General features: G+C 44.0%; 1 protein-coding gene across 1 annotated transcript; it reads right to left on the reverse strand.

Annotated features, from left to right (window-relative positions):
• Positions 1-580: 580 nt before the first annotated feature.
• canx (calnexin) lies at positions 581-16,902 on the reverse strand. The gene is made up of 15 exons (XM_027021982.2): positions 16,802-16,902; positions 12,379-12,579; positions 11,339-11,412; positions 11,192-11,250; positions 10,842-10,983; positions 10,592-10,673; positions 9,831-10,023; positions 9,173-9,362; positions 8,627-8,740; positions 7,823-7,979; positions 7,383-7,598; positions 4,949-5,068; positions 4,702-4,819; positions 3,754-3,854; positions 581-3,469 (listed from the first exon to the last, which is right to left on the reverse strand). The coding sequence occupies exons 2-15, from the start codon at positions 12,574-12,576 to the stop codon at positions 3,407-3,409; spliced, it is 1,827 nt and encodes a 608-aa protein (XP_026877783.2). The 5' UTR covers positions 12,577-12,579; positions 16,802-16,902; the 3' UTR covers positions 581-3,406.
• Between the last annotated feature and the right edge of the window lie 1,807 nt (positions 16,903-18,709).

Consider the following 18,709-nt stretch of genomic DNA (forward strand, 5'->3'; position numbering starts at 1 on the left):
TTAAGTTATTTTATAAAATTATTTAACTTTGAATTGTTTTATATGACATCTACCGACCACAGTGAGTGAAGCTTCCATTGCACATGAGCTTTGACCAGTGTTGATTCGGCACCACAAGTTCCTGGCCAAGGCCTTGCCTGACCCAGATTATGCAAAACTAAATTATACAACTCAAACATGCTCTTTTTTTTGTAGTTCCTCCTAGTAGCTTTGCTTCATGAGGCCAGCATTGTTTGAACTTAAATATTAACTACTCTTGGAGCTGTTTCTAAATCATTCAAAACATCAAAGACAATGATATCCATGTATTTGGTGATTGGTGTATGCTTAACTTGCAAAAAAAAAGCATTACGTTATATAAATCAATACTTCAGTTTAGATGGAGAGACTTTCTACATAAAAGTACCACATATTTATCGGTATTATGTCCTTATTACCTGCCCTTATAATTAGATCTTTAAAATAACCTAAAATGGCAACAACAAAAGTCTGAACAAAAATAAAAGTCTGCTTAAGCATGACAAGCTAATGTTTTGGGTTTTTTTAACAAATGCCCCATATCTTTGTAGACAAGACAATATTTGCATAAGATCATTTATTTCCATTCATCAAAACAATTAGCATATGCATTCAGAGATGTTTTAGGTAGCCTACATGGGTGGGGGGCATTCGTCACCTCTGTCCAAACACTGTTTTCTAGTGACGACAGAATTGAAATGTTTGCTAGTTAATTTCTACTAAATTACAGGCATTTTGACAAAATAAAAGTGACAGCTGATTTTCTTCATGTCTTACACAATAGTATTGACACAGTCTGCTGTCTACACTCTGGGATTGTGATCTAGAAAATAATAAAGTAAGTTACAGTTGCTATTACTGAAATAAGATGTTTCGTGGAAATGCACAGGAACACAAGCGTATCTTCAAGAAACTCTTGCTAAATGACTTAACTCTCACCTCATCTTATCAGCACCTTCTTCATTCAGCACACACCCTAAGGACTAGCCTTTATGAGGGGTAGGGGCAATAAATCTGCAGCCAATAACAAAGAACAGTCTCATGCTTCCAAGCAGTGAGACAAAACAAACAGATCAAAATGTCCTAATACAGAACACACGCCTGCCCCCGAAAACAACAGTTATTCCCAAACACTGTGGGCACTTTTCACCCCTGGCGTACATTAAAGATTGAGCTTAGCTGCCTACATTAACACAGTTTTAACATGGTATTCAAGAAAATTCAACAAAAGAGCACACATCAGACAGAATGAAAAGACTCTCTCATCAAACCTGTTTATTTTAATTGTGTGAGTAACATGATGGATTTGGCCCTCCCATCCCACCCATTCCCTTAAATATACAAACTCAGACTTGATGATCATATCAATATTCTCAAACTGACTACTCTACCAAGAATGGTATCCCATCATTATTATACACAACTTGATCCAGGCTATTCACTTTCAATCCAATGGATGAAAGACGGTAAAAGAAAGAAGAAAAAACAAAACAAAACAAACAAAAAACAAACAAAAAAAAACTGTTAAACTAATGGAGCAAAGCTCAAGTGCAGTAGGAGGACTTGCAATTGCAGTTGTTAGTCAGAGAGAGCAAGCTGTTAGCACAGTAGCAGTGACGTACACGTTGGCATGCATGTGGGAATTTGCATGTTCGAGTCGATTACCCTGGAAAATGGCAACTCTTTTTAAGCTTTAGGGCAGAGCTCACATTACAGCACCTCCCTCACTGCATCGGATGGAGCACGGACAGTGGGGGTCGGTTAGCCACGAAGCCTGAAAATCAAGTAACATCCGGACTGGAGCAGTGCAGCAGGTCATGATTTACTACAGCTAGGTCTTCTGATTGGGGGTTCAGTTCCATTAGTGTCTCTGGGTGAAAATACCAAAGGGAAGAGCGTTTCTGAAATGTTTGAAGGAATGGCTGACAGCACTCATGTATTGAGCTTGAATGACAGCAATAAAACAACATTGAAAATCTTCAAACATTATGCAACACTGCCAAAAACATGTCCTCTAAAGCATGTAATAAGTGGAAGTGTTATAATAAGAAAAAGCTGGTACTGCTACTGATGCTCAGACAGGATGTTATGTCACAGGAAATGTGAGAGGAGCTGAGTCATTCACCAATGGAGCATCAGTTGACTGACTCAGTGCACCAATGGAAAAAGAGCAGAGGCTGGGCAGAAATATACTTATATACTGGGTCACCACAGGCAGGGATGCAAGCTGTACTGCCTGGCTGTCTTATCCTGGGCAACAGCACAGAAATACTCTGAGTGGTTCTTTTATTCACTAACTAAACATCTCAAGGTATCCTAACGTGTTTGCCCCCTGCTCCAAGTTAATCAGAAAACAATCAAAAACTGTGAAAAACTATGATTAAGTGAAAAGAAAGATCAGTAGTGAAAAAAAAAAATCAAAACGAAACCACATACATTAGTAACAACAAAGGGAAGGGCAGGCGGTGGGGGTGGGGGGGGGATAACCCAAAACAAAACACTGTACATTCACAAAAATCACTCTGCCTTGTCCTACTAATAAGGCAGCATGCTAGACCCTACAGACTAATCAGTGTTTAAGCACAGATCTTGGTGCAACTGAGATCTTATGGGGTCCTTCCCAGTCTTTTCTTACTATGTAATGAATTTAAAAGGAAAAAAAAAAAAGGAACAGAAGAATTCGGAATGGACATAATGGGACCCAATCTCTTTGAGGAACATTTCTCATAGCCTAGGTTAACGGAACCTAGCTGCACACATTTCAAGAGTATAGAAGTGACTACATGTGCATCTTTCTTGTGAATGTGCAGAAGGGAGTCAGTGTAGCTCACAACTCTGCTACTTGCCTACTCTCATGCACAGATGTGCGAATCTGTCTGCTTCCGAATCCTACCATGAAGCGGAGGCCTGCAGTGTTGCCACTCCTGATGGTTTACGACTACTGTCCACAATTGTGAGAAGCCGGCTGGGGTCTGGCAGATGTGTGTTTCAAGAGTTGGAAGGAGGAGTAAGGGGATTTCATTATTTTTACATTAGCATCAGCACAGTTGAGGAATGGTAAAGTTTCTTTCCTTCCTTGTTAAGCAAAAACTGTTTCTACTCTATATGACATTGCAATCTTCATCGTCGTCCTCCTCAGCCCGGCCTGAAGCGCCGATTTGGACTTTTTCGTTTTCTTCTTTTTCATTCAAACGTGTCATAGGCTGTCTTCGTTTCACCCAGTCTGGCGTCACTTAGTGAGGATGAGGAGGCAGAAGACCAGGGGAAAGAGGGACCAAAGGTGTGTGAGGGTGGAGGTCCAACAAAGGAAGGGGACAGGGTGGGACATGGGACACAGAGGAGAGGGACTGCAGCTGGACAGCTCCAGGAAGCCAAAAAAAAGTTCCCATCAGTCTTTTCTAGCTCTCGCTTTGCTTCTAGGGGACCTTCTCAGAACTTCATCATCTTGTTTCTGCACAGGAGAAAAGGGGTGGGGGGGGTAGAGAGAGAATACTGAGTCTCTTCTTCCACACACCACAGCCTGGCTTTGCTCATATTGACCACAGCCATTGGCATTACTGGTTGCAAGCCATTTAACATGAGTCACCATGGGAGACTTGGGGAAAAGGGGAAAAAAAAAAAACAACAACAACAACTAGTGTTGACATCCCATTAGGAAGAAGTAAATGGTCAGTTAAATCCTTCCTAGTCTAGGTGGAGAAGAATCTGGAAATGACGCATGAACAACGTTCCTACCTCATCCGATTTGTCTTCAGCTTCTTCCTGTTTGTCTGCTTCCTCTTCCTCTTTTGTGGCCATTTCGGCGGGGCTGTCCTCAGCATCGTCCTTCTTCTCGTCTGAGGATGAACAATGGGCTTGTTTAGTACCTGGTCAAAAGGATTAATTGCTTCTGGAGTCAACAATGTTTTCAACTGTCAGGGGTGAGAAACTAGCGGACAACGGAACACCATCACCTCTGCTCTCCTTGTACTGAGCAGGAGGGAACTGCAGCTCAAACCCAGCTTCATCTGCTGATGGGTCAGGGCTCAGAATTTCTTGTTGCTGAACTACTCGTTCTGGACGCAAAGGGCGTGACTACTGGTAATGAGCATCATGCCCATGAAACATAACAGGCACTGAATAAAAAAATAAAGTAGCAGACTAAACTGCCCATTTCAAACAGCATTTTTTTTTTTGTTGAGGTGGGGTGTAGTTGACAAGGTAATAGATTCTGCAGGTCTGTTCTTGTACATAAAAACAAAATTAAAAATGTTTTTCTATGTTCCATCTGAGGCCGATTGAAAGGACTAGATATAAAAGCCTTCTTAATAAATATGACACATTCCATTTGACTTGTGTGAATTACTGCGCCATTTTAAATACTATAGCTCCAGCCCAAGATTTGATTGCTAACGTAGTAATCAATCTACTGATGTGCCTTCATAACCTAAAGGCTTAAACACATCGCCAAAATCTAAATGACCCCAAACACCAGACTCATATGGAAGGGAAGGCATGACTCTCTTTGTAGACATCTTCTCTCTCCTGTTTCTCTCACACTTAAGTGAAACCACAATTATCTCAAAAAGACAAGGCAAAGAGTAGAAAATGAGAACATGCTTGCCCCTGCAAAGTGCTACCCAAATGCAGCTGTGACGGTGAACTTTCAACTGCCTTGTGAACTGACCCGAAAGCTGCCCTTACCCGACTCTTCATCATTGGCCTCCTCTTCCTCAGCTTTCTCGTCCTCGGCATCGTCCTTCACGTCCGGCTGTGGCTCATCTGTTTTCTTGTACTCGGCGGCAGACGGGCCCTCCTTCTTCTGCAAACGGCGGCAGAGACACCCGTTCAGTCACTGGAGACGTCCGGTTACTCACCGTGACCTTACCGGCTGCTTGCAGCTCAGAGGGCTCCAGAGTGTGCATCCAATGGTAATTAATTACACGCGCACCTTTCCGGTGCAACAGAAGACGATGACGAGGACCAGCGGAAGAGCCACGGTCAGGACGTAGACCACCCAGAGCCACGGGCGGTCCTCAGCTGCCGAGATCATCTGGCTCACCAGACCCGGCTGCAAAGAGACAAAAGCGAACATTCAGAGAAGTAAGAATTTCCCTCTCGGTCATCCACAGACACTTGAAACAGAAGTGATGAGTTACTAATAATGAAAATATGCTGGACCTCAGCCAACCCTTCTCCACATTTCAGGAATGATCTGGGAATTTGCTCTATTCTTCTTCTCCTTGGCCTCCGCTGTGTGGACTTGGAGCCCACTACAAAGTGCACCCTTGCAGGAATAAAGTCAAGGTTCATCAACACCCCATTCACTAGAAAATGGGGGTTAAGAGGTAGTGGTAGCAGGGCTGAAGCGATCAAACACTGGCTGCCAAATCGATGGGAGTCTGGATTATAACACCACGGCCCAAACCCAAGAACAGGTTCATCACAGCTGATTAAGCCCAGCGCAACAGCAGTGGGTAAAGCAAACGGGATCCAGTCTTAGCTTGGCCAGCAGGGGGCGTGGTCAGGGGGATATATCTAACAAGGCTTTCTCCATAAAACACAGAAGCTGCTCTGTGCGCTTCACTCCAAGGAAGGCAAGGCGTGCCCCTCTGAACGCAAGGATGGCTCTTAAGCTAGTCATGTCTGGCATGCTCGGAATTCACCTTTGGGGGAAGAAGGCGTCCGAGCTGCAGGACTTAACGTGAAATGGGCTGCGGAGGGGGGCCAACCCTGGCGTGTCCCCCTCAACCCCACCCACCCCACCACCCCCACCAGTGAATGGGAACACCACCAACTCGTGTAGCCCGCACCACCTCCCCCACCCACCCTGTGTTTGCCCTCCACCTCCGGACAGCTACCATTCACACGAAGGCACACAAAGGAGCCATTGTGAGAAAGGACGACTTTCTTTGAACGCTTCCTGTTATAAACGGAACTGTGGAATGCTTCTGCTGATCTACTGCTGTGTTTACATGTCTCTCACACAAACCTCCTCTGAGGACATTACTCTTAATTCATAACAAAAGAACAAAACTAATGTCTTCACTGCTAATAATCCACCCCCACCCTATCACAATGCTAGTGTAGCATTCAGCACAGACCAACAAAAGTGGCTCATTCTTAAAGCTGTCACTATTAAAAGCTAAGCCCTAGAGCCCAAGGCTATGAACTCCATTTGAACAGCTCAGACTTCTACGCCATGTCGTATAACGCAGTTTAACACTTGTGTATAACATTCTATCGATGTGAAGTGATATGAAGAAACGTGGAATTCTAGCACATTTTTCAAATAAGCCTTGATGTCTTATAGCATCCAGATTCGAATGACAAGGTGATAATTGAAGTCCACAGAAAATGTGCAGCAGGCCCAGGGAGCTCTTCACCGTTTCTTTCCCATGATGCCAAGGGGCCGAGCTTCCTCAGGCAGAGCTGCAGACGGTGAAGCGGAGAAGCGTGGGAGCATAACACAGAGTTCCACAAGCATGCATGCGTGTGTGCGCATTGGTTGAGATTCCAGTCATCTTCATCTACAGCTTCAGATGTAGAAAAATGGCAGCATGAATTTTGCTGAATCATTTCACGGTGAAATGGTCCTGACCTTCATGACTCAAAAGGCATTACTTGTTTTCCAGAAAAAAAACAAGTGACTCCTATTTGGAACATGCACTTCCTTCTAAAAGCAGTGGGGGTGGGGCATAGGGGGAAGAGGGAGGGGCCTGATTCTAGTAGTGCGAGGAAGCCTGGCAGCAGTGTTGCCGCTGAGGCCAGCAGTGGCATTATGGGGTGGTGTGATGGGATGAGCGGCATTATGGGATGTGAGTAGGAGAGAAGAGATTCAAAGGGCTGAGTTTTCTCATAAGGGTGTGGGGACAGGAGCAGAGGTCCACGCCCTGCACAGGAACGTGGCGTTCGGGGTTGAGCAGAGCTGCACTGCGTCGCATGTGGAAAAGCCTCAAGGCTAAATGGAAACAGGCACTCATCAGAACCTCACGGATCTGGGTCTCTCACACACACACACACACACACACACACACACACACACACACACACACACACACACACACACACACACACACACACACACACACACACACACACACACACACAAAACCAAACCCTGCCTCCCACTCAGCACCCACCCCCACCCCCACACCCACACCCCTTTTTCCATACTGAGGCTTTGAAGTCAGAGACTGAAGTTACAAACCACTGCTGCTGAGATAAGCCACCCCATTCTAAACTAACTAAAAAAGGGAGTAGCTACTTGAGAGCACCAAAGAGAGGCTGAAGGGATGCGGAGAGAAAAGCAAGCAATCTCTCACGTCACAAGGGGTTGGGCGGAGAGGAAGAGGAGGAGGAAGAGTAATGGCCGAGTTGAGCACCTCAGCGGCTCCCTCGGCGGCTTTCTTCAGACCCCAGCCGTCCTCGGCCCAGTGGTCGGCTGCGTTTCGGTCAGATGTGATGAAGAAGTTGTCGAAGAAGATGTCCGAGGACATGGACCAGAGCTCCAGGCCCAGGGCGCTAACTGCTGTCATGCGGAATGGGTGCAGGTCCTCGAAGAAGTCAGGGTTGGGGATCTTCCTGGGCTTCCACACTCCCTAAGGACGGAAGGACAGACGGATGGATAGATGGAGAGAGGGGAGAAAAAAAAATAAAAAAAATCCTGAAACCACTAATTTTTGACCACTCAAAACTACTCATTTTTTAAAATCAAGAGCTCAAATTGGTTTTTGGTTTAAAACAATTCCACTAATCCAACTCTTTTTAATCAAAGAAGTTGAAAGCTACCTGATAAAGAACTGGACAGATTTGGGGATGTTACCTGATAGTTAGGGTTGTCAATCATGGGGGGCTTCCACTTGCCCTTGTAGCTGGGGTTATCAATCATAGGTCTCTCCCATTTTCCGCAGCCAGGGGCAGACTCACAGGCTGGGTTAGGGACCTGGGGTGCTTCCCACTCACCATCCATATCCTCATCCCTGGAGACAGAGGGAGAGACAATAATTGATGAGCGTGACATAAGCAGGGCATGGTGCTAATAATGCCAAAGTCATGGGTTCGATTCCCAGGGAGCACAAAATAATGTCACTGCATGCAAGTCTGGATAAGAGCATAATTGTGAAATGCAAATGGATTGACAAAACATGAATGTATGAAGACATGTTAATCTTCAGAGATAAGATGAACATGAAATACACACACACACACACACACACACACACACACACACACACACACTTTCTAAACCTCATTTCTGTAGTCATTTGATTCTGCTCTCAGTGGGATCACTTTAATTAATTTCAAACTCTGCATTCTGGAGCAGCACGCAGGCAAGAAGCGCTTGGGTCATACAGCGGATTAGAGCACTGACTGCGAATCAGTTTTGATCTTCCACACCATTAGGAATGTGATGGCGCAGACAACAGGGATCTGATCAGACATCAGAACTCTCAAACCAATGACCCAAACACCAAAGACTCTAGACTAGCTGCCTCTGCTTCATACCAGTTTAACTGACTCTCCGGTGAAAACAAGCTACATAATAACAGATGTAAGCAGGTATTGATATGATGACACTGGATTAATACTAATGTCAGGCTGGAAGTGGAGGTGGAGTGTGGGTTACCAGTCCTCTGGTTTGATGGCATCAGGGTCGCCGATGTACTCGGGCTCGTCGTCCAGCCAGCCTTCGGGCTTCACAGCGTGATCATCAGGGATCTTAGCAGGGGCATCCTCGTCCCTGCCAAAGAAACGAAGAGTCAGGGTGTGGTATCCTACTCCTACTCATACACATTGATGCACACACTTACATGCACGAACAAGCGCACACACACACAGATAAGTGCAAACATATGCATGCGCGCACATAAGTCGATGCATCGAACGCCCTTTTAGATGTATGAACACGTACAGACACTCAGACCCACAGACGGGCACACGGATGTATAAATTCATGCACACACATTCATGAGAACATTAAATATACAATAATGCACACATGTACATTTGCACATGCCATTACGAACTTGTAGCAGACCTCTGACACATTTAGGAAAAAGATGGCAAGTGTTATATGCTTAGGACATATACATATCTCCCTCACACACAAAAGAGAGAGACACACACACACACACACACACACACACACACACACATATATATATATACACACCAGTCCTCAGGCTTGACTGCGTCTGGATCCTGGATCTTGGGCCTTTCATCCCAGTCCTCAGGCTTGTGGTCGTCGGGGTCCTCAATCTCGGCCGGGGGGTTAACTGAAGGGGTCATGTCTGCCAGCAAGTTCCCGCTGTTCACCACCGTGCGGTCAATCAGGACCTCGAAGCTGTTGTCAGGGTTGAGCACTGCAGGGAGCAGAAAGCCCCGAGAACATTCACTCATACTGCACCCTTAGTGCTGTTATCTTCTAGTACACAGCATTTATTTATATTAAAAGTGTGGATATTTATTAAGACGTTGATATTCCTACACTGACGGGGACATTAGCACTTCTTCCAGTAATTATTCTTTATACAAAATGGTTTAGAGTATTCATTCATTCTGACACTGGGGTGTTGATCATTTCTCAGACAATGCTACTCATTAGCTCTGAGAGGTTGCAGGTGTTTAATAATTTAGTCCGTCAGTCTTTTAGTCAGAGCCGTGTATGCATTCTTATAAATGAATGAATTGTCAATTTGATGTAATTTGTATTTGATCAGGAGCCTAAAAACCTTTGTTGAGTGGAAAACCAGTCCCCAGGGAAACAGTGTTCCTAAACATCAAGTGAGAGAGAAGGAATGATAGCCTAAATAAGTGAGGTCCACACTGACCCAGGGTGTAGAGGTGAGTCTTCTTGTCTGTGTAGTAGGTGCGGAGGTCCGTTTCGGGCTTCTTGGCGTGCTTCTCCTCGTACTCGCCCGTTTTCGGGTTCCTGTGACGGAAGATGAAGTGCAGCTTGTAGTCCTCACCGCACTTGTCTGGCCCGAACATGATGGTGTATGGGGTCTTATCCACAAACTGGTCCTGAAAGGGCGAGAGGGGGAGGAGATTTTAGAGGGAGGGGCCTAAGACGTGGCCTGCAAACGCACTCTGACAAATGGTGTTTTTAACATCTGCTCATTTGCAAGATACACAAAAAGATCATGCAGAGTGGGAATGCATGACCTACTCAGGAAAAAAGCATGACATACAAGCACACGATGCGTTGACGGAACACATCTACAGCTACACTGACTTAGTCCACAGTGATGAGCCCTACATTTAGGGCAGCGTGCAGGCCAAAGGTAGACAAAGGCTGTAATCCTGATGCCCTCCTCATCACCATTTTCTGCAACATGGCAGAGGGGACAACAGAAGAGCCCACCTCCATCTGCTTAACTCAGCTACCCCGCAGAAGCAGTGGCAAGCACTGATGCTGGGATTCACTCCTAAGTTCCAGCACTGCGCACCAGTGGGAACCGGTAGGTCAACCTGCATCGTAGCAACGCCTGGGGTCCAGAGTTTTCACTCCAAATGTGCCATAATTGGGGCTGCACTAGACAGATAACGCTGGGTGAGATAAGGTGGCACCAAATACAGAACGTGCTCTTACCAAATTGAGGTCGGGGCTTTGGGAGAGCAGCTTGACGTAAGCACCACCACAGTCGATTCCAGTCTGGAAGTTCACCTCGTACCTGACAAGCAATGCAGGACTGCTGAGGATGCATCCTTATCACACTAATGTGTAACTAAGCACAAAAGGTTTTTAAAAAAAGCATCCTGTGCGCTATATAAACAGCTGAGATTTTCTCTCTGATCTTCTCAAGTTAGCAAAACACATGCATTTTTACATATATACTCACTGGACAATGAGAGGTTTTGTGTCGAAGGTGAAGGGTCGCAGAAGAAGTCCAGAGATGGCATAATGCTTGGCACGGGACTTCAGCACAAGGCCTTTATCACCAGGTAACTTAGTGTCTTTCATCTCCTCAACCTCCCATTTCCCTACACACATATATACACATACACATATACACACGCACACGAAATTAGGCCTACCCTAACACTATCAACCTGCTATTTACACACTCGTACAAATACTCCACTTAATACCCAAGTATATGTGTGCATTGTTAGATTCCAATTTAATCAAGTATGAGTCAATAGCCCACTAATTACTCCTGCTCCTATTACAGTTCTAACAGACGCTTACCGTCATACTTCGCGATTTCCTCATCGATGCCGTCCTTCTTGGCCTGGGACAGAACCCATCTGAAAAAAGCAAACGCATAGAAGACAGTTTGGAATCTAATAACCCAAGCCTTTTGGTGGCATTGCAATGTGAGTGCATGGATCTTACCCATCCAGAGTTCCTCTGTCAAAGGACTCAGCAAAGTAGTGCTCCCCCTTAGGCTCAGGGGCCTTATACGTCACCTGGAGCACAGGAATTATGGGAAGAAATGAGGCTGTCTGCATTGAACGAGGCAAAGAATTCCAAACTTCTTTCCAGTGCACTTGTTCTATTGAAGCTCGGAGTAGCGTCAGGCCAGCGAACACTGCTTAGAGGAGCACTGTACCTTTAAAGGTAGAACACTTCATCATGATGTTAGTAATTAGGGCAGTAGGCTAATCCTGAAGCCAGGTTCACATGAACGTCACCGCCAGACAGCAAGAAGCCGAAAGGCATTTAACTCCAGTGAGATGCAAATATCACCCCCTCCACTCAGCTGGCTTTTATTTAGTGTAGAGGCCCGCTCCAAAACCAAAAACCTGGACACGAACTGCACCAAAAGCGGTACTTAATAAGCGGTACTTGATAAAGTCATGCCTTGTCAAGGAGATATGAAAAGCCACATCCATAAAGCATGCTGCTAATGCAACAACTAGGGAAAAAGCCATCACCACAGACAAACCATCACTCCCTCATACTATCTGTGGTGTCCCACATGCCCTGCACCAAACACACACCTACAAGCTCGGCTCAGCAGGTCAGATAATCTAGAGTAAAAAGCCAAAAACCACAACTACCATTGTCTTTGTCCCAAACCACCTCCTTAAAGGCTGCTTGCAAAGAAATGGGCTGTCTTTCGTGGAGACTAGAGATTCGCAACAAGCCCATGGGGACACCCTCCAAGCCCATGTTTTGGTACCTGTTCAGCTTCCAAGACACCCTAGTCAAATCAGCTGTGCGTTACAGCCCTTAATTACCTGGCTCAAAGCTGGTAGAGGTTGAACTGTTAAATAAATGGGGCTGGCTGGGAGTCCTTAAGGACAGACCCAGGAAGCTCTTGGGTAGACCGTCTGGGGAGCACTTAGCCATGAAGGCAGCTGGGGGTTTAGAACCAGCTCTGGCAGAGACTGAATCTGTGGGGCTGAGAAAAAGAAAGGTGTCCATCTTACAGTGGGCACAGAGGGCATGGCAGGGGCCGGCTGCTCCTCCTCCTCGGGCTCTTCATCCAGCAGCTCGTCGTCGCTAAGGCCAGCCGTGTCATCTTCGACGTCCGCATCCACGTCCTCCTCCTCGTGAGCTGTGGCGAACAAAGTCGCACAAAGGCCCAGCGCAAGCAGCAGCATGCACAACCGCACCTTCAGCTCCATAGTCTAGAGAGAGAGAGAGAGAGAGAGAGAACATAAACATTCATTTCAGAGGTTTGGTGGTTAATTCTATATTTTGCTATCCAGGAAATTATAGAGGTGACAAGGTGTTCCATGACCACACCTAATCTAAAGGCTGTGACTAAGACAGCTCAAAACACCCAAAGAGCATCCATTTTTATGACCCCTTATCTAATGCCAATACTGTCGTGTGGCCACCGAGCACACAGTGGACATTACCATCTTAGTGCTGCCTTGGCTCCTATCACCATGGTGACGGAACAGCGGCGTGGAGTTTCGCAGCCTCAGCCCTTTTTCCCTTAAGGGGATTTAACCCAATGAGATTACAGCGCTGTAGCACAGCTCCCGCATCTCACACGCACACGCATACTAACTACATGCAAATAACATTCTAGTCAACCACCTATCCAGACACCAGCCAACAGTGAATCTTTCAAACACCTGATGAAATTTCTGAGGGGCTTTCCTGTTCAATTGCAATTCTGAAAAATACCTCTCCCTCCTCAGAAAAAGTGATAAACATACTGCTCAGGTCACCCATTTTAAATAGCAATATTTTTAATGTTAGATAATAGTTCAGTGGTTAAAGGCAGGGGAAAATAGCACATTTCACACTAACAAACTGTGTACAATTCCTATAACTTTGAGAGACACCTGTGATGCTGTAATCATGCTTTCTATCTAGCTGATCTTTAGAAAAATCAATTTGCTCTGCCTCTGCTCGCTTCAGTAACCACTGAGACAGGGGACAGAACTGATGTGTGCCCTAAAGAAAAGCATAAACCCAATTTAACTTCAGTCTAAGTAAGACAGAAATGGCCATTTTGGCTCAAAACATTTTCCTGTTCAAAGTTCTAGCACGACTCCATAAGTCCACAAGGGCATTTGACATTAGTACTGCTGAATGTGAGAGGCCAGAAACTCCAGGAAGTCTGATAAGGACACATAAGAGATATCCACAAACAAACAAAGCTATACACATCCCTTACTAGCCTAACAGAAGCTCATTAAACACATTCACGTGCACACAGAAATGTTCCTTTAAAGAGCTTAAGATGCTAAGGATTTGCCAGTGGTAGCAATGCCTCATGCTAACTGCACATCACCATGGTAGCATCTCCAAACAAATTCAATCCAAACCATCTAAAGCAGTAGTCTGACAAAAGGAGCTTCCATATAAAAACAGCATAAAAGAGATGACACCAAGATAAGGAGGACACTAACTTAATTTCACTTCCATCTCAGGAAGTAGGAAAGAGCCATCTGTAAGCAAACTGGACATTGCATTAGGAGAGAATAACATTAAAAATCCAAGCACTGAGAAATGTATCACTGTCTCAAAATGTTGCCGCGCTTGAAGAGCTAGCCATTTAAATTAGAAACTTGATGGGGCTAAGGGTGCAAACAAGCACTGTTTATTGTGTGAGAAAGTTCATTTATGGGATATGGGGGGGGGGGGGGGGGGTCATTATATACCCTCCCCCAGGAAAGATCCATCTGTCCCTGAAATTAACTAATGAACCTGTCACACTCGTACATTTTGATGCCTGAAGGCCGATTGGTGACAGAGCAGTGAATTAACAGCTTCACCCCCAAGTCATCGCCACAGAGGTTACATGAATTATAGAAGATATCCATCTCAGGATGACTCACATGTAAATTTGGGTGTCAGGGTTTCAGGAGAGCTAAAGTAAAGGCGTGCCGCCCCCTCCCTCCCTAACAGCCAGGGACTGTGCTCGTCACGGCTATTTGTGGGCACTGACTGGTATGTATGCACATCGCCAACCTCTGCACCCCAGTTTTGTAGCAGTATATGACCTTTATAAAAAATTTTTTTAAATGTTTCATATTCATGTGAGGACAAACACACACAGACCATAACCATAGACGGGACTGACTGAACTGACAAAGTAATTATGGGGGAATTCTTTCAACGGTTAAACATTAAATATATTATATACACATTTATTTCATTATATTAGATTATATTACATTACATTATATATACCATGTATGTAACAAAACTGATTACAGCAAAGAACACGCAAGTACTGTTCAGGCAGAACCCACCATTTGGCACTAGCAGGCTATAAAAGAACACACAGGCCAATGTCCAAAAGTGCCCGGCAAATTCACGACATAGGGAGCAGTGAGCAGTAGGCATTTCCTGCCTACAAGATTATGAGAGTCCAAGCACTGACTGCAACGGATCCCACATATATTTTAACAACTCGGCTAGGCCTGGTTTTACCCCAGACTTATGCTCTAAGGCCCCATTATATTACAAACCAGATACTAAGCTTGATTGCACAGTCAGTTGAGCAATATAAAGTATGGTTGAGTAGCCAGCAGGAGACATTTTTTTTCCTTACCATGTAGTGTTCCAGACACCAAAGTACCAAGTCTCCCCCCCAAACATGCCAACAAGAGAGAGGTAGGGTCTAATTCATTGATTAAGATAAGAAAGGTCCATGAATCCAATCAGAGAAGACACTAATCTGCCACAGCTTTACGCACCAGAACCGCCAGGCCGGCAAATGAGACACAGACAGGACTCGACTGCTATTGAAATCAATATCAAGAGAGAGTGCCATGCACCTGAACAAACATCTTTTTGATTATGATTTGCCCATCTAAGCCATTTTTGTAGTGTCCTAGAAGAGTGTAGCTACATTATAACTCACTTTCACTTTACACAGTCAAGCTGTATCACGTGGTAACATGTTCTGTTAGAGGAAGCAGGAAGACGTGCCAACAGATAAAACCCATACATAACTACATTTTAACCACGCGCTTGCGCGCACACACACACACACACACACACACACACACACACACACACACACACACACACACACACACACCCCGAGGTAAGCCTTCCCACACCACTGCCTTAGCTAGGTCTGAGCTTCATCTAAGCCTACAATTTTTGAAGGAGGGGTTACATGCCCCTCTCCCAGCCTATACGCATGTAGCTTGACTCATAACATAAAAGACAACATGGATAACGAACCTGACCTAGTTTGATAAAACAGCAACGGTTGGGGAGTTTAGGAGACGGAAAGCTAAAGACGTCTTCTGGAAACAATCGTTTTCCCATTTTCACTCTTTTGTTAGGAGTACCGTTGAGGTCAGATTTGAGAGGACAAAAGGAGAAAGGGCTTGAAAGTTATAACCAAAGTTACACTACAACGTTACTGGAGATAACCACCAACGGCCTGCTTCATGTGTGTGCTCTGCTGGTTCCTCGACTCCAAGAACACGAAGAAACTCAAGAGTCACGTAGTGACACTTTTTTCCCCCTGTTTAATCGTTTACGGATAAAACGTTCACTGACAAGAAGCCATGCACATGACCGTGCCCTCTAGAACTTGGAGCAACGGGGGAAAAAAATCGACATGGCGAGATATATATATACACACACACGTGTGTGTGAGTGTGTGAGAGAGAGAGAGAGAGAGAGAGAGAGAGAGAGAGAGAGAGAGTGTGTGTGATATATGCCGCACCAGTTGGGTTGGTTTTTACTCCATTATGTCCCCGCCCCTCACATCTACTACCACTTACAATTTAAGGAGAGCTGCCCTGTCGCCACATGACACAGCTAGCTAACTCACATGTTTAAAATATTATTCGACCGCGAATACGTAGCTAGCTTTAATAATCACGATTAGATGGCTACATTATAAATACGCGTAATAAGCATTTAAAGCTCTTCACTAAGCTAAAGCGCGAATTTAGCGTGAACCAAGATTCAGTGAATATGAAATTATATCTCTCAAATTCATCGCTAGCCCTACCCAATTAGACAACGGGCTGCAACAACCCCGATGTACCATTTAAGACTTTTAAGGTATAGCAACACGATAGCGAGCAAAAAGAAGTAAAAATTACATGCGACGTCCCAGCTAGGTCTGCATTTTGCTATGAGAATATGTAACTGTTTTTACTGACATGACACCTGTATCAGTTATCTTAGCTGCTAATTAACTAGCTAGCTAACTAGCCACCTAGCTAGTTAGCGTTAGCTAGGCAACCGGCCTCCAAATCCACGCAGATCTTCAAACTCGCCCACGGAGACATTCAGTAAAACTACAAATACGTTCTGCACATATAACCAAAATACACAGAAATATAAACTCAATATGAGATTAAAATATGATTAAGATATATATACTTGATCGTAATTTGATCGCTTGAGTTTACTCACCCCTGCTTTCTGAGGTACCAAACCGCCTGTAACTACAAGGGATCACGTGTGACTATGGAGAATGAATGCTGAACTAGTAGGGCCACCTTACGCTGTCTCTGATTGGTTACAATATTCCATCTGTAGACGCCTCTCAAGAACTGTCAAATGATGATTGTCTACATTTTATGTCCATCAAGTAAAGTCGTCTCCACCTCTAACCTGAACCTCGTGGACAGCAGGGATTGGCTGCCCAGCACATGGAAATAGTCTCTTATTGGATACTGAACAGCAAGAAGACTCAAATTCGGTGAACGGGTATCTGATTCTGAAGTCCAGTGTAAAGGAGTTTAAATGACGAGTTTCTCAAATAACTTCTGCTATGATTGATAGAAATGAATAATAAAATCTCACACATTGCTTTCATCTTTACTCTATCTCCATGCCAGTAATTTTATAAAAAGCGGGTTTGTTTTTTAAATCTAGCCTATTGCTCGATTTCCTCCTTAACCTTTCCCTCTCTTACGTTTTCAAAATTCTTTTAATAATTAATGTTTTTAGTAATTATTTCTAATCATTTGTTTCTAATAAATTATGTATAATGACAATTTATTAATAAATTCTGTTATCCACCAGTTACATCATGTCATCACAATTTCCTCGTGAATTAGCTGAGATGTTTTGAAATGTGAGGTCATATTGTGGTATGATGTAGAAATAACTGATGTAGAAATAACTCTTGTGTGTTAACACCACAACATTGAACTACCATCGAATCTCTCCTTAGGGCTATGAAGGTTAATTGTAAGTTAAAATATATTATCCATTAGGTGCATTTAATAATAGAAAAGCCATAAGACTGTTAAAGCCCACGCATATATGGGTAGCTTCTTTTGGTTTGGATAAATGCTTATTTTAAAACAACTTATTTGCATAGGACAAATAACCATTTAAGCCTTTCCTTTGCTTCTTTTCAACCTCCATCCACTGAGGAAAAATGCTAGCATCACTGGGTTAACTGGAAGATTGAGATCTGGAAGACAGAATATTCTTTTTGCTTACTCATCCACCTATTATGTTTCATGTGGTAGTAATATACACTTTGCTCTAGGTGGTACCCTGCCAAGCCAGCCTCAGTGTGTGGACTTGTATACATAGCAAAAACATTACTTGAGCATAATAATGTGGGACAGAAAGAAAAAAAACCTTGAATAACTGCATTTTCCAGTTTATATGTCAAATTGTGGTAGATCTGTGAAGGAGAAGCAGATTTCTGAAAGCTCAATGACATCAAGGGAGGGAGAGGTCACACCTGTGTCAACACCATCCCCCACATTTCTCAATGGAGCAGTTAACACATCCTACAAACAATCCCCTAGCAAGAAAGGGAGTAGTAAACACAATATTCTGAACTGTCATAGAGAAGGTCAAAATCCACACTTTGGCATTTCTGGTTTAATGTCTATACTTAAAAGAGACGGCAACCTATCCATAAACATCAGCAACATGTTTTTATGTTTTAAAATAAGTTTTAAATAAGTGTGCTAGCAATAGGATATGTTTTTGATAGAGACTACAAAGCACCTTTGTATGTTCCTCTGGTCAAGAGCACCTGCCAAATGCTGTATATGTAAATAACTTCTATGTAACCCTTTAAAATTTGCCTTTTACATTTTGAAAGTAGAAAAGACAAGATTCTGAACATGTTTAAATTTTGACTTTATTACAATTCACAGAGTGGATAGAAGATAACATCATTAAATATATTTTATCTAAATGATACAAAATACCAACACAATAGCAATGCATTCCAGTGCATTTTACAATCTTACAGAGGCAAAGATGTTTGTCATGTTTGTCTGCATGGGAAATCATAAGGGTGGGGGTAGGGGAAGGGTTAAAGTATGTTTTGATTGGCTAGCAGTAATC

The sequence above is a fragment of the Electrophorus electricus genome, chromosome 12 (genome assembly GCF_013358815.1).
Source record: "Electrophorus electricus isolate fEleEle1 chromosome 12, fEleEle1.pri, whole genome shotgun sequence".
NCBI lineage: Eukaryota > Metazoa > Chordata > Actinopteri > Gymnotiformes > Gymnotidae > Electrophorus > Electrophorus electricus.

Excerpts from the sequence above, each read along its gene's own strand:
- canx (XM_027021982.2), bottom strand. The coding sequence starts at position 12,576 with ATGGAGCTGAAGGTGCGGTTGTGCATGCTGCTGCTTGCGCTGGGCCTT. Across the intron at positions 10,674-10,841 it reads ACAAAACCTCTCATTGTCCA|GTACGAGGTGAACTTCCAGA; the intron begins GTGAGTATATAT and ends ATTGCTTGTCAG. Across the intron at positions 10,024-10,591 it reads AAAGCCCCGACCTCAATTTG|GACCAGTTTGTGGATAAGAC; the intron begins GTAAGAGCACGT and ends TCGCCCTTTCAG.